At 35.9% G+C, this 19,608-nt stretch overlaps 1 protein-coding gene across 1 annotated transcript; it reads left to right on the forward strand.

The window, feature by feature from the left end:
• The first annotated feature begins 899 nt into the window (after nt 1–899).
• Nucleotides 900–4,293, forward strand: LOC132141751 (polymeric immunoglobulin receptor-like). Its single transcript, XM_059551414.1, has 7 exons — nt 900–1,011; nt 1,096–1,395; nt 2,071–2,706; nt 2,784–3,095; nt 3,182–3,499; nt 3,577–3,852; nt 4,019–4,293. Exons 1-7 carry the CDS (start codon nt 969–971, stop codon nt 4,291–4,293), a joined length of 2,160 nt encoding a protein of 719 aa, XP_059407397.1. The 5' UTR covers nt 900–968.
• Nucleotides 4,294–19,608: the final 15,315 nt, after the last annotated feature.

Consider the following 19,608-nt stretch of genomic DNA (forward strand, 5'->3'; position numbering starts at 1 on the left):
GAATAATGTCTGAGAACTTGGTCAGATTGTAAATTACAGTATCGTTTATCTGTATTTTTATTTTTGTTCTTGTAAGCTGTGCAGACGAGCTCTACTGAATCTCTCTACTGATGGTGTTTGTTCCTGTTTCTCATTGCATTTGTTATTAGTTTTGAAGCACCTACAGTAAACGCAGAACCAGCTGTCTTACTGAAACTGAAACCTCTGGCTTCATCTAGTGGCGAATCTGAGGTAAATAAACAATACATTTCCTAATTATAAAAAATAGTTTCATGAACTATTGTGTGGGTGGTTGATCGAGAACATACATTTATTTTCTTGTGTTATGGTTCGATTAATTATAAACTAAACTGATTTACTCACCTCTAGTATTTTCAAAGACAAAGAATGAATCTGGAGGAATGAAATGTTGGCCAAATATTTGATAATTACACAGAGCCATTGTTTTGATGAAGATAGTTATTATGCTCAAAGTCAAAGTGAAGAAAAGAAGCAGAGAAACTCATGTTTGTCTGAAAGCTGCTGTCCATGGTGCTGAATCCACAAACCTGTCATATTATTATTGTTTATGTATGTATAAATTATCCAAACGCATCAAAAGTCAGTCAGATCTGGTATGTTGTCCTTATAAAAAGTTGTTGATGCTTCGTACAGACTCTGTGGAACCTCATTGAAGTTATGTATTCAGTTTCCCTCTGGTGGGAGATTAAAATAATGATGATGCTGTCCTTGTTTACATGAAACCTGTGTGATCTCTCAGCATCAGACAGTGTAACTCCACTAGGTGTCACTCTTTCAGTGTGATTAATGTGATATTCAGTCAGTGGTGATGGTGGGAGGAGCCAGTAAAGCTGCTCATTACTGATAAAGAGCTGAATAAAGAGGAAGTAACTAAAGCAGACAGATGTAGAGACAGAGAGATTCACACAGAGATCATTCAGCAGAAAGAAGACTGAACTCAACTCACAATGAAGATCCTCCTCATCTTCCTCACTTTCTACCTGATCTCAGGTCAGAGCTTTTCTCTTTCATCACTGCAGTAATGATGCTGTTTTCTGTTCATCTTTCTGATCACAGTATCAATCTGATTGACAGCTGCAGAAAAAGACATCGATGTAACTGGATATTCTGGAGGAAGTGTTCTGGTGGATTCTGGGAGGTCTTCAACCAGTAAATCTCAATATCTGCAAAAACAACTCCACGGAGGGTGGCATACAATAATAAACAATAATGAAGAAGATCACCAGATTAATAAAGGAAGATTTATTCTGTATCTCAACAAAAACAAACGCATCATGCTTTTCATTAGAGAACTAAATGCAGAGGACTCTGGAAAATACAGGATTGGGATTTCAGGTTCATGGGTTGTTGAAATAAATTTGCATGTGTTAGTTGGTGAGTAATTTTGATTTATGAAATACAAATATACTTTTTTAGCAACATCTCCAGTATATTTACAGTATATTTCAATTCTAATGTTAAACTAGGCTGACCATTAAAAAGGTAAAAAAAAAAAAAAGTAAAGATCATAGAATACTTTTTTACAGCATTTATTAATATATTTGAATGTCAATTTTAAATATAATTATTCATTATTAGTTAATGTATTAACTGAATGATTAATTATTATCAAATTTAGTGCATTAACAAATTAACACTTACTGACCAGTTGACTTAGCAGACAAACTCTTTCCATTAACTGATGTTTTGAGCTTTGAACTAATGTCACAAGCATCTAATTTGCACCCTTTTTTGCCATTGACATGGATGTAATTTGCACATCATGCCTGACCGAGAAAAAGCAAAAGAAGTTCTTCTGTGAATTTATATTTTCACTAAAGCACTGTAAAGGAATCAGCCAAGTATTACTGTACCTGATGCTGCTCTTTTAGAAGGCAGTTCTCATTGAACTTATGTTGGTAATTATAAAGTGATTTTCGCTTTTTTAAGAGGTCATTTGGTCATCCTAGTTAACAGTATATGCAGCCCAGTACCCTCTTATAAACTATACTAAACAATAAATCTCAGATGCACATTCTATAAATATGTTCTCTTATATCTAAACGACAGATTCATGCTGTAGCGTGACAAAAAGACTGGAGGTGAATAATGGACTAACTGCAACCTTCAACTGTGAATATTCACAGAATCATATTTATTATTATAAGATCATCTTCAAAGAAAATAAAAACTCCATTCATGAGATGATAAACACCGCACATAGAAAGAATGTAAGGTTCAGTTTGACTGATAAAACACATCAACGACTCATGACTGTGGTTATTTCTCCTGTGAGACCGGATGATGGAGGAGTTTATTTATGTGGAGTTTGGATCAATAGATACTCATACAGTTACTCCATTATTAATACTGTTCATCTACATATTAATCATAAAGTGGGCGTGTCTAGAGTGAACGGCTCCTCAGGAGGTCGTTTGATGTTCAAGTGTGAACATCCTCAATACAAAACCAACCCAAAATACATCTGTAAAGAATCAGACGGATGTTCAGAGAGGAAGAATCCAGGAGTTCAGAGTGAATGGATGGAGAATGGAGATGTTTCTTTATATGACGACACCAGAGCAGGAGTCTTGATGGTGTTTTTTAGAGAGCTGAAAGCTGCAGATGAAGGAACATACAGGTGTGGAGTGAAAGTATCTGACTATACTGAGAGCTTCACTGAGATACAGCTGTGCGTCAGACACGGTGAGGAACCTCAGATACTTTGTCTTTTGTCTATATATATATGTTATGATATTAATGTAATTTGATTTGGTTCATAGATGAAAAATATCCAAAGCGTGTGACTGAATCTGTGCATCCTGGTGGAGAAGTCAACATCACCTGTCAGATCCCAGAGCAAAATAAAGTTAATTTCTGCAAAGACAATGATGATCACATGTGCCAAACCATTGTCTCATCTAAAGTGACAGAAATGAGTGGTTCATCAGAGAGAAATGAAGAGAGAGTTGTTACAGTGAGCATCAGTAATGTGAGTGTGAGAGATGCTGGAGTTTACTGGTGTGGAGCAGAAACCAGAGACACACATCTGACTTTCATCTCCCTGAACACTCAAATTCAGCTCAACCTCATCAGTGAGTCCTTTCAGATGATTTCACTACAGTAAACACAGTACATTCACCATCATTTGTGTTAAATATCTGTGTTTGATTGTTTTTAGTGCCTCCAGTAGTGAGAGATGAAGGAGAATCAGCTGAGATCATCTGTCCTTATGATTCAATCTATAAATCAAAGCCAAAGTCTCTCTGTAAGGGGAAGTGCTCCACTAGAGACAGAAATCCTCTCAGTGAGACTGTGAGAGAAGAGAAAGAGACCAAGACTGGCAGATTGACTCTGAATGATGACGTCACTGCAGGTGTCTTCACTGGGAGCATCACTGGACTGACAGCAGAGGATGCTGGGAAATACTGGTGTGCAGTGACATTAGAAACAGAGCTCAATTATCTTTACACTCATCTGATCGTCATCATGAACGAGGGTGAGGAAGGTTTCTGCATCTGAATATGTGAAACTACGGCTGTGAATTGATGTTCTTGTGTCTGTAAACATTTCCAGAGCTGAACTTGACTAAGTATGAAGGAGACGACGTGTCAATCCAGTGCAAACATCAGGATGAAGATCAGAAAAGCTTCTGCAAAGCACATGAAGCCTCCATGTGTGTGAAGGATGGAGTTTCATTGGAGACGATCAGAGATGATCGAATCTCTTTCAGTGATGAAGCATCTACTGGAGTCTTTACTGTGAACATCACTGATCTGAGAGAAGAGGATTCTGGGATATACTGGTGTGGAGCTCACATCATCACTAAAGTGCATTTAAACATCAGCAAGGGTGAGATAATTTTATTTATTCTTACATTTTCAGATATCAAACCTTGAACAATCAGATCATTTATCTACAGACAGCAATCACAATAATTTTACTGAACTTTATTTTTTAAAACCTACTGTAAACTTTTGTTTCTTTTTAATTATTACTCTGTGTGTTTTATTCTCAGATTACTCCAGGATCATCATTATTAGTGTGTGTGTGATTCTGCTGCTGATCGCTGGATTCACTCTGACTGTGTGCAAATTAAGACACAGGAGACGAGGTGATGCTCACACACACAGATCAGTTCACTCACAGTTACCCACAATCCCCTCTGATGAGCTCCTGTACACTGGTGTCAGTTTCCAGAAGCATGAAGAGTCTCTCGGTGATGTTACAGTCAGATTCAGTGAAGAGGAGGAGATTCACTCTGATTACGCCACGATCAAATTCACCACATGAGACTCAACTAACTTAAATCAAAGATTATTATATAAATATCTGCAATGCTATATTAAAAACAGACTGTTTTTTTCTTTCTTTTACATTTGTTTATATTCATTGGTTGATAAAAGTGGACTCATAATTAATTTAATGTTAAAACGTGTTCTTTATTGATCAGAATAGTTCAGTTCAGTTTGTGAATCATGAGACATTTTAAAGTTTGCTTCTCATGTTGCTCCTTTCACATGTTTAAAATAGTGACAGCTCAGTTTATGTGAGGGTGTGATAAAAACAGGAAATACAAACACAAGTTTCCATTCAGAGACGCATGCAGCTTTTGACACATACACTCAAAACTGGATTTTGCTTCTTATTAAGTTTACTTAAATAAAACAATTTAATGAAACAACACTTTGACATTTAGTCACCACTTAATTTCATTCCATTCCATTTATTATTTATTTTGTGTGTTGCGACTATGTTAATAATTTGGGTTGACAACTAAATCTGGACAGTGGATTTCGAGTTGTCATGCTTTGCATGGATGTGAATTGGTGGAGTACATGTTGAAAATAAGCATATGAGACTGAACAGAGATTGTGAACAGAATACTATAAGAGCAGAAGACAATATTATACTGTGATTTGACAAATGCAATTATTTTGCATATATAACAAATTAAATCAAACCAAAACAATGAGCACACAAATAAATGACAAAGAATGTTTATAAAAAATGTATTGCTTTAAATGACACAGTTGTTTAAGTTAGTAAACTTTGGTCAAAACCACGTTAAACAAGCATAATTTTCATTGTTATTTGTCTGTGTGGCTAAATTCAAAATAAAGTGCAACTTTTATAGCGATATGCTAGTTTGCTTTTCTGAATTCATCTAGAGAATAATACAAATATAATTTTCAGTCTAGGAAAATATGTACGATTATTAATGATTAATGTTGTGTTGTGATATTGGGGTTGAGCTAATCATCAAACGAGCAAAAGACTGACGAGACATGATGAGTTGTGTTTGAATGTCTACAAAAATACTTTAAAGAACAAACACATGTTTGATTTGGTAATGAATTTATTTTAAATAGAAAAAGTACTTGTATTAGGTTTAAGAGACTCGTTTGTAAATATCTCAATGTTGTATGTTTGCAGGGTTGTTTAATACTGTGGTAAATGTACTAAAGAAGAGCTAAAATGTGGTTGTGGTTTTCTCCTTTCATTTAAATTGTTTAGGTCAAACCAAGACGCTCTTCAGCCACGTGCAGGTGTGATAAAAACAGGAAAAGGTTTTTCAATAACCATTTTAACAGATGTTTGCAGAAGTAAATGAACAGGCGGACCAGCTAAAAGAGGATTTTCAGACAGTAGTCGTTAAATTTGGAAAGTTATATGGTGCTTTTTGGAGCTAAACAGCAGTGGTTTAACTAACGGCCACACTGAGGCTTGAATCTCAACAGTATAAACAAATGTAATTATGTGCATGACTTATTATATAGTATATACTCTAATGTATCCTAATGAGATATCAAAAAGACATTTCAAACTGTACATCAGACTAAATGTGTACACTTTTTGGAAGGAAGTGTAAATATTAAAAGGATAGTTCACCTTCAGTTGCTTGCTCCCACTGAATTCCATAGTATGAAAAAAAGAAAGAAAAAACACTATGAAGTCAATAGGAACCAGCAACTGAAGGTGAACTATCCCTTTAAGTGTTTGTGCAAAACTCTCCTACAATATAATGTTGTGGTCACTTTTACCAATTTAACATTAACAACTGGCAACCACACAATTTTAAATTGGTAAACGTTTTATCAATTTAACAATAATGGCCAAATTTAACAAAAATGAAGAAAGCTTGCTCAGAGTTTGTTTCAGTACCTGGCTGAAGTTACTGCTTTTTAGTTAGTAAATTATCATAAGTGGAGAATTTTAATAGCCTATTTAATTTGCATGATAATATTTTACATAATATACAGCATAATTAATCTATAGGGGATGAGGTTTTACAGAGGGGATGATTTTTGTCTTTTTTTCAACAAGGGAGATATCATCCCCCTTAAATCAAGACCTGCCTTTAGGGAGCTGCAGCCTATCAGAATATATAAAACAGGATGAACACTAATATTTTATGAAATACCTTTAGGGATAGTGTAATTTCAGAAGAGAGAAAAAAGACATTGCACAGATTATAGTCTGTGAAAAGATGCTCTCTATTGAATCGCACTAGTGTTAGTGTTTGTGATGTTTTGTTCACCATTACATGTGTTATTATAGTTGTCTAGCATCTACAGTAAACCCACAACCAGGTCTTATTGAAACATCTGGCTCCATCTAGCGGCTAATATAAGATACATTTCTATCACTAAACTCTACATTTATTGGTTTCACTAAAATTAGCTTCATGTGGCTTCAAAGTAATTGATAGAAAACTTTTTTTTTGTCGTTCTGGTTTGATTCATTGTAAAAGTTTACTCATCTCCTGTGTGTTTAAAATAAAGAATGGAGGTATGAAACTTTATGCTAATGGTATGATACTAATAATTAAGTCCTATGATGATTAAATGGAGCCAGTGTTCATGCACATTAAGAAAAAAGACAAACTCAAGTTTAAATGTATGATATATATTTTTAAGCATTATCAAAAAAAAAAAAAGTCCAAATGTCAGTAGGATCTGGTCTGTTTGCTCCTAAAAATTTTTTTTATGTTTATTACAACTGATAAAAGTATATATATATATATATATATATATATATATATATAAAAAAACAGTTGCATTTTTCATTTTAGGGTGTTTCTGGTAGGGCTCTAGATGACGTCAGTGAACTTACACATTCAGTTTACTCTCGCCCTCTAGTGGAAGATTTATATGTTGCTGATCAATTTACTTCTGCTTCATTTGTCCTCATGAACATGAAACCGAGTAGAGGGAGGCGGCAGACCTGGAGCCGGTAGATATACGCCCCAAGCAGTTTTACGCCCCTGTTGTTCCTCATGCGTCCAGTAGGGGGAGGCTATATATCATTATATGAGCCTAGTAGTCACATATCGATACGAACTGAGATATGTTAAATTATCTGCTAAAGTTATTGTTGTTGATTGTATTGTAATGATGCAACATTTATTATTTATAAACGATTGATGCGCTATCAATTCAAAAGATTGGTCAATGATTTATTTCGAGAGGCACAAGTATGCTACTTGATTGAGTCAGGTAATCTGTCTGACTCAAACTAAGCTAACCACGTGTAGGTCAAGCTGCCCCTAGTCTTTTCTTTACCCTCTCTGTCTCTGTCTTACATTTACTTTTTATCCTGTTGTCTGTCTTTAGCTTGCGTGACATGGCTTCTTCTTGTAAGACCCTGTTTACTCCTTGCATTTAAACATACTCCACATAGTTTCTGGAGCAACATTAGAGTGGATAATCACAAATGTGTGATTTATTTATTTTTTTGACAGTCTATGATGTGAACACACAAAATACACATTTATAATAGGCATGTACTGTATGTATGTATGTATGTATGCAAATCTCCAAGTCTCTAAGTAAAAAGAGTTGAACTGCACACTCACTCACTAGTATTTTGTAAAATAATACATACGTCATGCATGATAAAACCCACATTAAAAACTTTGGTCCCATATGGTTTGAATGTAGATTTAGGTTTGAGTTGTTTCTTATTGATGAGATGATCTAATTCTCTAATGTATATCTTAATATACAGTTTTCTTAAAATAGCTTACTGATCTGGACAAATGTATGTGCACTTAATGTGTGTTTTATCATACTCTGTCTTTAGTTCTTTAACTTGTATCTCATAAAGGTGTGTGTTTGCTTTAGCTACTTAAGAAAATTAAAATATCTCTTTCTAAACTTGTATAAACTAAAAACACCCATCTCTTTCTCTCTTCGGGGGAAGATTTTTTCCATCAGAAGTGTTCCATCAAGAAAGTGCCTGTGCCTTTGTTCATTGAAGATCAGGAGCAAATTGATGTTATCTCCACTCACCTGACTTCAATTCGGGACAGTACACCCACAGTGACCAGATCAGATTCATTATGGATGACCTTTATCCAGAGGTAGGTCTTGTGTGTAAGTTGTGCTCTGCATGGTGTCATATTCACATTGTTTTTAATGCCAAATAGTTAATCCATAATGTTAGACCATTGCTATAAAAATAATAGTTTTGTGCTTAATATAGAAACGCACTTTTGATTTTGTTGTAAAAAAAAATATATATATATATAAAAACTACACATGCAAAATGATGTTTGGCTTATTTTGGGCTGTGATGAATCTTAATTCTTTCTCTGGTGGTCCATCATCTGTGCTCTTGCTGTTGTGGAAAATGTGTCCATCATGGAGGCTGAGGAGAAATTCATGTGAGGACCTGTCATTGATGCAAGCTACAGTAAGGATCCTATAAAGGAAAAAAATGTTGAAGCATGCCATCGTTTTAATCATACACTAAATTTAATTATATCACATGGAATCGATCTTACTTATATAGAGATCGTACCTCAAAGTGATGATGTTACAGACCATTTCCTTGTATCATGCATGCTGCATATCACTGATATTAACTATATGTCTCAGCGATACCGTCTGGGCAGAACTATTGTTCCAGCCACCAAAGAAAGATTCGCAAATAACCTGCCTGATCTATCTCAACTGCTATTTGTACCCAAAAATACACTGCAAACTAACCATTCAAGTTTGCGGTTATTAAGCCTCTTATTAAGAAACCAAAACTAGATCCTAGTGAACTGGCAAATTATAGGCCTATTTCAAATATTCCATTCATGTCTAAAATAAAAAAAAAGTTGTGTCTGCTCAATTGAGTTCCTTCCTGCAAAAAAAGTATCCATATGAACAAATTTAGTCAGGTTATAGGCCCCACCATAGCACAGAAACTGCACTTGTTAAAATTACAAATGACCTGCTTCTTACGTCAGATCAAGGCTGCATCTCATTTCTAGTTTTACTTGATCTTAGTGCTGCGTTTGACACCATAGATCATGACATACTCATAGATCGATTACAAAACTATACAGGTATTCAAGGGCAGGCTCTAAGATGGTTTAGATCCTACCTGTCTGATCGCTACCATTTTGTTTATTTAAATGAGAAGTCATCTCATTTATCATCAGTAAAATATGGAGTGCCACAAGGATCCGTCCTAGGTCCCCTTCTATTTTCAATATACATGTTGCCCCTTGGTAATATTATTAGAAAATACGGAATTAGCTTCCACTGTTATGCTTATGATACTCTGTTATATATCTCAATGAGACCAGATGAAACTTCAAAATGATCTAAGCTAACAGAGTGTGTTAAAATGTAAAAGATTGGATGACCAATACTTTTCTCCTATTAAATTCGGATAAGACAGAGATATTAATTATTGGACCAAAAAACAGCTAAATGGATGTACTGTTACTTCCTCTACAGTCAAAAATCTGGGTGTTATATTATACAGCACTTTGTCTTTTGAAAACCATATTTCATATGTGACAAAAACTGCATTCTTCCATCTTAGAAACATTGCTAAGCTACGAAACATGTTATCTGTTTCTGATGAAGAAAAGCTAGTTCATGCACTGTAAAACCCAACAAGTTAACTTAACTCAAACCGCTTGAGTAAACAGATTGCCTTGATTTAAACCATGTAAGTTTTAAAACTTTGCATTTAAGTAATTAAGTGATTAACTAAGTGCTGATTGAGAATTAGTGATGAACAGCTGCTGTTAACAAACAGAATCACTGAAGAAAAGAGAAACACAAGAACTACTACAACTGACTTCAGACACAGCCTTAGATGAAATCAACTGAAATAAAATACATGAAATCTCTCAAGATCTGATTAAACAACCCCACAAACAGCATCACCAGCTCCACTTATTAATAACCAGACTGACTTTATTTCTGTCAGACGTCTACAGAAGATCTTATTGAGAATGAACTAAGGTTTAGATGTTGATTTATTGTTTCATTTGAAGTAACCATGTTAGAGATCAGTGTTTGCTTTAGTTGGGCTCTTGACCCTTGACTTCTGTCTTAGTCTTATCTCTGGCTGTTATAACTGTGTGTTTCTAAAACACATTTGTTGTAATTCAAAAGCCCAGAAGAAATATCATCAGGTGTTAACCTGTACCTAGATGTAGGTTGTTGTACCTAGAGTGTGTTTGTCGCCATGTCGTCGAAACACTGTTATTTTCATCTCAGAGTCCAATCATCTTTGTTTGGGCTTCCCAGGGACGCTGTACTTACAGATCAATGGTTACAATTTATGTTTAACTCTGTTCCCGAAAATTATAATCCATATGTAAAACTGTGTGCAGCACATTTTGCTGAGGACAGCTTGCTGAGGACAACTACTTCAATCTCAATCAGTTTAATGCTGGATTCGCACAAAGATTATTCTTGAAAGATGGAGCAGTTCCCTCTTTGTCTGGAGAAGTCGTTGTTTATGGACCACAACCGGTAAGTGTATTTTATTATTTAAGTTGGTGCGTTTAACAGTTTCTGTAACTTATTACACAAAGGGCAACACTGTTTAGCTTTGTAAACTATGGTAGGGCTGTGAAAAAAATCAAATGCGATTTTCATGCACATTTCGCCAGTAAAGGTGTTCTCTGATTAGAAGTACATCTCCAGCACGTACGTTCAGATCAGGGTTGTCAGGTTTTCAAAACAAATCCTGCCCACTTGCTTCTCAAAACTAGTCCAAAACTAGCCCAATCGTGTTTCCAGGAGGGCAGCGTGCACTCAGCTGGTGTCGAATCACAACACAGGAACCGCTGGCCCAATCAGAACTAGTTACATATTTCTGAAGGAGGGACTTTATAGAACAAGGAAGTCATCAGCACGTTTTTATGACAGTGAAAACAGCGGTATACAGATAAGTAAATTGTTTGAAAAATACTGTGTGCAATATAACGTGTTCATGTTTCGCGTGTAAAAAAAAACACTGTAAACACAATCAAAGCTAAAAAAAAAACACGAAAAATGGGACCTTTAATAATCTTTTAAAACTTTGGTGTAAAGTCAGCAACATATATGCTAAAGGCGTAATGGGTGGATTGTGTATCCCCCCTGTTTCACAGACAAGTCGTCAAGACTAATTTAACTATGGCTTAATCCTGGTTTTATCTAAACCCTGTCTGTGACCTAAATAATATGGCATATTTGTGATTGTGCTGTAAACACATTTTATAATGCATAACTAACAGGGGAGCTCCATTAAGTACACAACAAAAAAAAGTGGATTTGCATAAACCATCTTGAACAACATCTTGAAGACTATTACTAAATGTCTATTTATCATCTGACAGGATAATGTTTGATAAGTATTGCAGATGAGCTCATTTAATAGACATGACACAGGCATCTGACTGATGTGTTTGTGATATTGTGTAGAATTCACTGTCAACACTGTTTTAGATGAGTGTAGGTCATGTGAACTAACAGATATACGTAAAGCAACTAAACATAAGTTATCTATTTTATTTGTCCATTTGCAGTATTGATAATTTAAGGAACATTTGTGTTGGATAAAAAGTGAGTTACATCAGTTACTAACTAAACATGTAGATGCAGTATATCACAGATATATGACAGAGGAGACTGACTCTTGTCTGGATGTTACAGGGACAGATGAGACACACATGTGTTTATCTGCTGAAGAGTGACTGATGAAGGAATGCTGCCATCAAAGGATTTGAGTAAGTACACTACACAAATAAATGAAACATTTTAAATCTTAAGCTGTAGTTTACAGCTTGCACATGTATTTATTGTGATGCTAACTTTTATACATTCATACAATCATTTAGTCATGTTTCTTGTTGTCAGTAAATAAAATATAAATATTTTATCCATTCATATATTAATTGCTTGACTAAAAATGTATGTATTCACATTGACCGCATTTGTTCAGCGTATATTCATGTATAGCTATGTCACGACAAAAAGTACATTTAAATGTCTTTTTAAGAAAAAAAAAATGTATATAATATTTGGTTGGCATTTATCGTTATTATTGCATGTAAGTGCAAAAGATGCAATTTATTATGGGTTAATGTTAATTTTCAAGTATAAATACTTACATTTTTAAACTATAAAACAGTCCTCTCCAAAAGAGAAAAAGAGCAATTCTCTTTCAGTGATGAAGCATCTAATGGAGTCTTTTCACCTGTCCCTCTTTTTTAGTATAATTGCAAAACTTATAATTACAAAAAAGATCAGGGTAAGACTGTTGTATCTAACAATAAACAATCATAATGCCATAAAATGGTAAATAAAAATGTCATGTTAATCATAGTATGAGATACTACACAACAACAACAGAAAACATTTTTTAATGAGGATTTTGCACATAAAGTAATTGAAAAAATATTCAAGAGATAACGATTTTGCGTTTTCTTAAAAAAAACCAATCAAGTGATTGAAGGATAAAACTTGATCACATTAGTGGAGATAAAAATTAAATCAACAGTATTGGCTGTACTACAATCACAAAATAAAAAGACAGCCGTTTCTTCAACAAGACCACGACATGGTCTAGTTTTGTCAATATCAAGATACTTACAAATACATTAATTAAAACATGTCAATCATATTTTTTTTTGTTTTTTCACTTGTTTTAACTTCGTAGGTCACATGATCAACACAGCAGAAGATGATATCCAAATCACATTCATTCTTCATACATACACACTCATTTAGGCTGTAGAGTATGTACTCTTTTAGCGCTCGTTAATTTAGTACTTATTGAAATTAAGTGCCTACCAGAGCCTGTCTACGGAGAGCCTTCCCTCTCCCTATTAAGTCCTATTGTACCGAATTTTGGTTGCAGTTCAACCAGAGTTCCACTGGGGGCGATCACCATGAGTGCAAAATGAATAGGAGTCTATGGGGCTAGATGGCTAAATTTGTCCCTTTCACCCGATTGCCGTTGAGAAATGTCAGATCTGATTGTAGGTTTTGCAAGTTTAACATGGGTTATAGGTCGAAAGTTGAATGAACGAGTACTTACGTCCTTTCGATTTCTTACAGGTTGAGTTGTTGTTGCCCATAACACGCTACCATTCTGCTAATGAATGCTGATTGGTCAGTGAAGGACCGATTACGACCAGAGATACCGCTTGATGGCATCCGAATCAGAATCAGCGGGATCAGAAGGTTTTTTTTTTTTTTCAGGAAGTTTTTCTTTTCAACGCAGCAACTTTTTTTTTTGGTTGCTGGCACTTTTATCTGCCTATTGTTATGTATGTACTGTGGAATTTACAAGGAAAATAAATTGAATTTGAGTACTTGTTGTGTTATTCTTGTGTTAAGAAATACCGGATACATATGGTATAGTATTGTTTTTAAACACAAACAAATGTCATGCTCAATAGTGCTAAATATCAATAAAGATTGAAAAAGGAAAAAAAAATGCCTCGCAGGTGTGCAATGATAAATTGTTCTAATAGTGGGCAAGGGTTGTCCTATTTCTCATTTGCCAAGGATGAAAAAAGGTAACCCATGTGGACTGTGTTAATTGTCAAAGCCTACCTGAATTTACGGTGGTTCACGTGGGAGGGAAAGTTGGCCAAATGCCAAGGTTGATGTATATATGTGTGTGGAGGGGTGAGGGGGGTAACTAAAAATGAAAATATGAACATTTAATACATTACTACTAACTTAACTACAACTAACCTAAAGGATGAAGGGGTGGGTGGGTGTGTGTGTGTTTGTGTGTTGGGATAGTGGGAGGGGTGTCTTAACATTATGACAACAATATTAACCTTTTCTACACTACAATATTACAATTACATCAACATTAAATGAACAATTACAATATGAACTTTTTCTACAATATTATACCACTACACTACAATAACATCATCAATACACTATACTACCAACTACAGCTACAGGATGAGGGTGGTGTGTTTGTAGGGGCTTGGAGGAGGAGAAGGATAAAGGACATCACTGCATCAAGGTCCAACTGTAGAGATAAAGAAAGGAAGAGGTGTTTGGGGGAATACAACAGAACTCTGTGCTCTCTAGGAGCTTGATGACTGAGAGCTAGTGAAGAACACATTTGAGAATAAAATATGAATTTGTGAGAGAATAAAAAAAAACAGTCTAATTCAGGTTTCAATTTAAGGAGAAGGAGATAGCTCATAAATATGAGACGGAATGAACTCAGACAATAGTAGTTCATTAAGTTCTGGTGTTTGTTCCACAATATTTACACGTATAATACATGTGTTATATCATCCATCATGTGTGCGGTCCCTTCTTTTTCCACACTTTCACTCACTAATCTTCAGTGGCTGAATTCGCCATCGTGTATCGTCTAACGTTAGATACATAGCCGATAGCAGAATGTCTAATAAGGACTGTTAGCCAGCTAATGGCTAGCTGACAGCCTACGACCATTAATAGCTGATAGCTAATAAGGCCTGACAGCCAGCTGATGGATAACTGATAGCCAGCTACGTCGCCAAACATCCAACGAACATTGTGTGTGTATTTTCGGCGTGGTTTTTCAAAACAACAAAACAAAAACTCTTCTAGCACGTGTATTTGCCCGTGTCAGCTGCGTTGTTGATGCCTCGAGAGAAAAGAAAGTGCAGAGCATGAAAGCACCAGAGCCGTTAAATAATACATTTTTCAACGGCTCTAGAAAGCACCATAGACATTCTCTTAAAGCACCAAAGTGACTGAAGGATTGCCTTAAAGCAGTATCTCTGGTCTTACGATGTGTATGACGTCATTGATATTTTAAAATACTTTTTAAAGCAAATAAGTGACTCTAAAAAATCTAACACCCAGCAATGTGTAATTTCTTTGCATCTCCTTTCGAATACAACATTCAAATTACTAGACAAAAAATTATACACCTCTTGCGTCAAGTTACGCCTCTTTCAAGTTACATCCCTGTCTCTGCAGCCTCCCCATATAGTGTTATTCGCCATATTTCCTTCTCCCCCCTACTGGATGCATGAGAAACAACAGGGGCGTAAAACTGCTTGGGGCGTATGTCGAGAAGGTTATAACTGCAGTCTGGAGATCTCCAAATAGGGGCAGGAACTCCAAAACGGGGTGGGAGCTCCAAAATGGGGCGTGGCTTCCTCCCATTGAGAGACAGGCGCATGACACGCATGCTCAATTTTTCCAAACTCCGCCCTACAGCTGCTTCTGAAGTTTTTATTGGTTGTGTCAGGTAGTTTTTTTTTTCTACACTATGAAACAAAAAATGCTAACCCCTAAACCTACCTCACACTTTACCTTAACCAGTGAAATTGACTGAATGGCGGGATTGGCGCTGAATAGTGTGGTAAAGGAAGTTGTAGTTCAGGAGATAAGAAGTTAATAAGATTATGCGATATGAGACTCACCGGACAATGGCACCTTTTTAGTTACACTCAGCATCACTACCCCCTCCTAACCTGCAAATTTTGTGCCCCTGGATGGCCCCGTTGCTTGGAATGAAACGATAGAGTTAAATCTTCCCGTTTACATCATGAAGCAGAGGTTCAGACTTGGGTCCAAACACCACTGGCCACAAACTTTGGGGTCTGCTCTCACGGAGAACATTTATTTATATAGCATATTTTATTTAATTGAACTAGAAACAATGTTTAATTTGTAAAGTTTTATTTAGAAACTTCAGTCAGTAACAATTGGCTAAAGCCACAGCCAATGGTGAAAGTCTTTGCGAAAGGAGACACCACCCCATTTTGGAGGTTCTGCCCAATTTTGGAGTTCACGCCCCATTTTGGAGATTTCCGGTCTGCAGTAATACCCACTTGCGTATTTCTACCGGCTCCAGGTCTGCAGCCTCACCATAATGATGAAACCTGTGTGATCTCTCAGTATCAGACAGTGTAACTCCACTAGGTGTCGCTCTTTCAGTGAGATTAATGTGATATTCAGTCAGTGGTGATGGTGGGAGGAGCCAGTAAAGCTGCTCATTACTGATAAAGAGCTGAATAAAGAGGAAGTAACTAAAGCAGACAGATGTAGAGACAGAGAGATTCACACAGAGATCATTCAGCAGAAAGAAGACTGAGCTCAACTCACAATGAAAATCCTCCTCATCTTCCTCACTTTCTACCTGATCTCAGGTCAGAGCTTTTCTCTTTCATCACTGCAGTAATGATGCTGTTTTCTGTTCATCATCTTTCTGATCACAGTATCAATCTGATTGACAGCTGCAGAAAAAGACATCGATGTAACTGGATATTCTGGAGGAAGTGTTCTGGTGGATTCTGGGAAACTTTGGTTCAGTGACTCTGCTAAATATATGGCCAAATTACCTGAGTGGAGTGTAATAATAAATGATAAGAAACACGATAAATGGATTAATGAAGGACGATTCACACTTTATCGAAACAGTGAGGGAAACCTCATGATCTTCATCAGAGAAATAAAGACACAAGATGCTGGAAGATACGCAATTGATGTTCTTCACAACCAGCGCATATATGTGACTGTGAATGTGAAAGAGGAAGGTCAGTCATTTTTTTGATCACAGTCTTTGTTTAATAAATATAGTAATATAATTTATTTTTTTATCTTTGAAAAATATCACAGATTCATGTTGTAATGTGTCAAGGAGAGTGATGGTGAATGTTGGAGAAACTGCCAATTTCAGCTGTGAATATTCACAGAATCACATTAATGATCCCAAGATCATATTCAAAGAAGAAAAAGACTCAATTGAGATGATTTACAGCAGATGGAAGAAGAAAGAAAGATTGAGTATTTCTGATGACAAACATAAAAACATCTTCAGTGTGAGAATGACTGCTGTGACACCAGATGATGGAGGAGTTTATTTATGTGGAGTTTGGATCGACAAACAATCATACACTTACTCCATTATTAATTCTGTTCATCTGCATGTTATGAGTGAGTAGAACAAGCATTCAAATTTAGCAAAAAAAAAAAATTATTATAATAAAAACAAAAACCCTGTTTAAACCAGATTTAGTGATATTTGTGATTGACAGATATGTATAAAGTGAGTGGCTACTCAGGAGGACGTTTGATGTTCAAGTGTGAACATCCTCAATACAAAACCAACCCAAAATACATCTGTAAAGAATCAGACGGATGTTCAGAGAGGAAGAATCCAGGAGTTCAGGGTGAATGGATGGAGAATGGAGATGTTTCTTTATATGACGACACCAGAGCAGGAGTCTTGATGGTGTTTTTTAGAGAGCTGAAAGCTGCAGATGAAGGAACATACAGGTGTGGAGTGAAAGTATCTGACTATACTGAGAGCTTCACTGAGATACAGCTGAGCGTCAGACACGGTGAGGAACCTCAGGTACTTTGTCTTATATATTTGGAGAATCTGTTCTGATTTGTATGCAATTTCTCTTGGTTAACAGATGTAAACTATCCAAAGAGTGTGACTGAATCTGTGTCTCTTGGTGGAGAAGTCAACATCATCTGTCGGATCCCAAACAAGCATAAAGTTCATTTCTGCAAAGAGGATGATAATCACATCTGCCAAAGCATCAGCTCATCTAAAGTGACAGAAATGAGTGGTTCATCAGAGAGAAATGAAGAGAGAGTTGTTACAGTGAGCATCAGTAATGTGAGTGTGAGAGATGCTGGAGTTTACTGGTGTGGACCAGAAACCAGAGACACACATCTGACTTTCATCTCCCTGAACACTCAAATTCAGCTCAACCTCATCAGTGAGTCCATTCAGATGATCTTATTTGAATAGATATAGATTCAATAACAAAAGCTGTTCATGTTAAATGTTCATGTTTGTTTGTTCAAAGTAACTCCAGAAGTGAGAAATGGAAGCTAATCCAATACTATTCACTTAATGACAGAGATCACAGGTCATCAGATATTATAAACTGAGTCCTATACATATTTATTGAATAGAAAATGTTAAAACAGACAATTATGTTGGAATAGGAAAGAGTATGAACATCATACATTTTAATAATTGTGTAGATATATTGTGAAGTATATAATTTATCTCTGGACTGTGTTTGTGTGTTTTATTCTCAGATTACCCCAGGATCATCATTATTAGTGTGTGTGTGATTCTGCTGCTGATCGCTGGATTCACTCTGACTTTGTGCAAATTAAGACACAAGAGACGAGGTGACACTTGCTTGCATTATTTATCTCTTGAATCGTTTAACTGAATAGTTTGAGTGTCTCTGAGCTGATTCAGATAATCTCAATCACTCAATGAGTTTCTGTCTCAGATGCTGCTCACATTTAATGTTGATCGAGTTTGTCTTTCACTTTCTGATTGTTTTTTTGGGGTTAATCAGGAAGAACCTCGACATCAGACAAGAGAAAAAGAGAGAAAGATACAATGGTGAGTCACAGTGTAATTAACACATTACTCCAATTGTAAAGTCCTTGTTCTGACCTCTTGTCACTTCTATACTTACACTCCTCACAAGCTGCTCTTGCCTTCAGAAGCTGCTTTACAGGCGCTATAAAAACAAGTTATAATCTTTTATAAAGTATAGTTAGTCATTATGTCTTTATCCATGTTTAGTAGTGCATTATACAGTTTTGTGATTATCACTAGTGTGATATTGTGTTGTCACAGCTAATTATCAATTTTAATTTACACCTCAGCCTCCTCAAAAACTTCCCCACCAGCTGCCATTCTTTTAATGTACTTTCTCTCTAGTTTATCGGCATTCAGTCATCATGCGCAGACAGCAGACGTGATTCTCTCTCAGATCCTGGATCAGCTCAAATAAACAGTCATGATGAATTACCCACAATCCCCTCTGATGAGCTCCTGTACACTGTTTCCAGTTTCCAGAAGCATGAAGAGTCTCTCAGTGAAGCTACAGTCAGATTCAGTGAAGAGGAGGAGATTCAATCTGATTACGCTGCAGTCAGTCACTGCATGACACTCAAATAACCAGTATTTTACAAAACAGACTTTTTATTTATTTATTTTTACATTTGTTTAAGTTCATTGATAAAATCTGCTTTTAATCCATAATTTAGTAATGAGCAGTTGTTGGGTTTGATGAGGGTCGTTCAGTTGAGACACTTTATCATGAGACATTTCAAAGTTTCCGCTGCTGCTCATGTTGCTTCTTTCACATGTTTAAAATAGTTTGTCATATCAGTTTATGTGACGGTGTGGTGAAAACAGGAAATAAACCCTTGACTGACACTTCTAGAAGATACTGTAGAGTTTCCACTCCACATACAGCAGCTTTTAACAGTTAATAAAGACTCTTTAATAGCAGCTCTTAAACAGACCTTTATGATGAGACTCGTGAAGTTTGAGAATCATCATTCGTAATCCATTCAGTTT

The sequence above is a fragment of the Carassius carassius genome, chromosome 6 (genome assembly GCF_963082965.1).
Source record: "Carassius carassius chromosome 6, fCarCar2.1, whole genome shotgun sequence".
Lineage (NCBI taxonomy): Eukaryota > Metazoa > Chordata > Actinopteri > Cypriniformes > Cyprinidae > Carassius > Carassius carassius.

Bases quoted from the DNA above. Each gene is read 5' to 3' on its own strand.
- LOC132141751 (XM_059551414.1), top strand. From the start codon at position 969: ATGAAGATCCTCCTCATCTTCCTCACTTTCTACCTGATCTCAG. The intron at 1,012-1,095 runs GTCAGAGCTTTT...TCTGATTGACAG, and splicing joins CACTTTCTACCTGATCTCAG to CTGCAGAAAAAGACATCGAT. The intron at 2,707-2,783 runs GTGAGGAACCTC...TTTGGTTCATAG, and splicing joins ACAGCTGTGCGTCAGACACG to ATGAAAAATATCCAAAGCGT.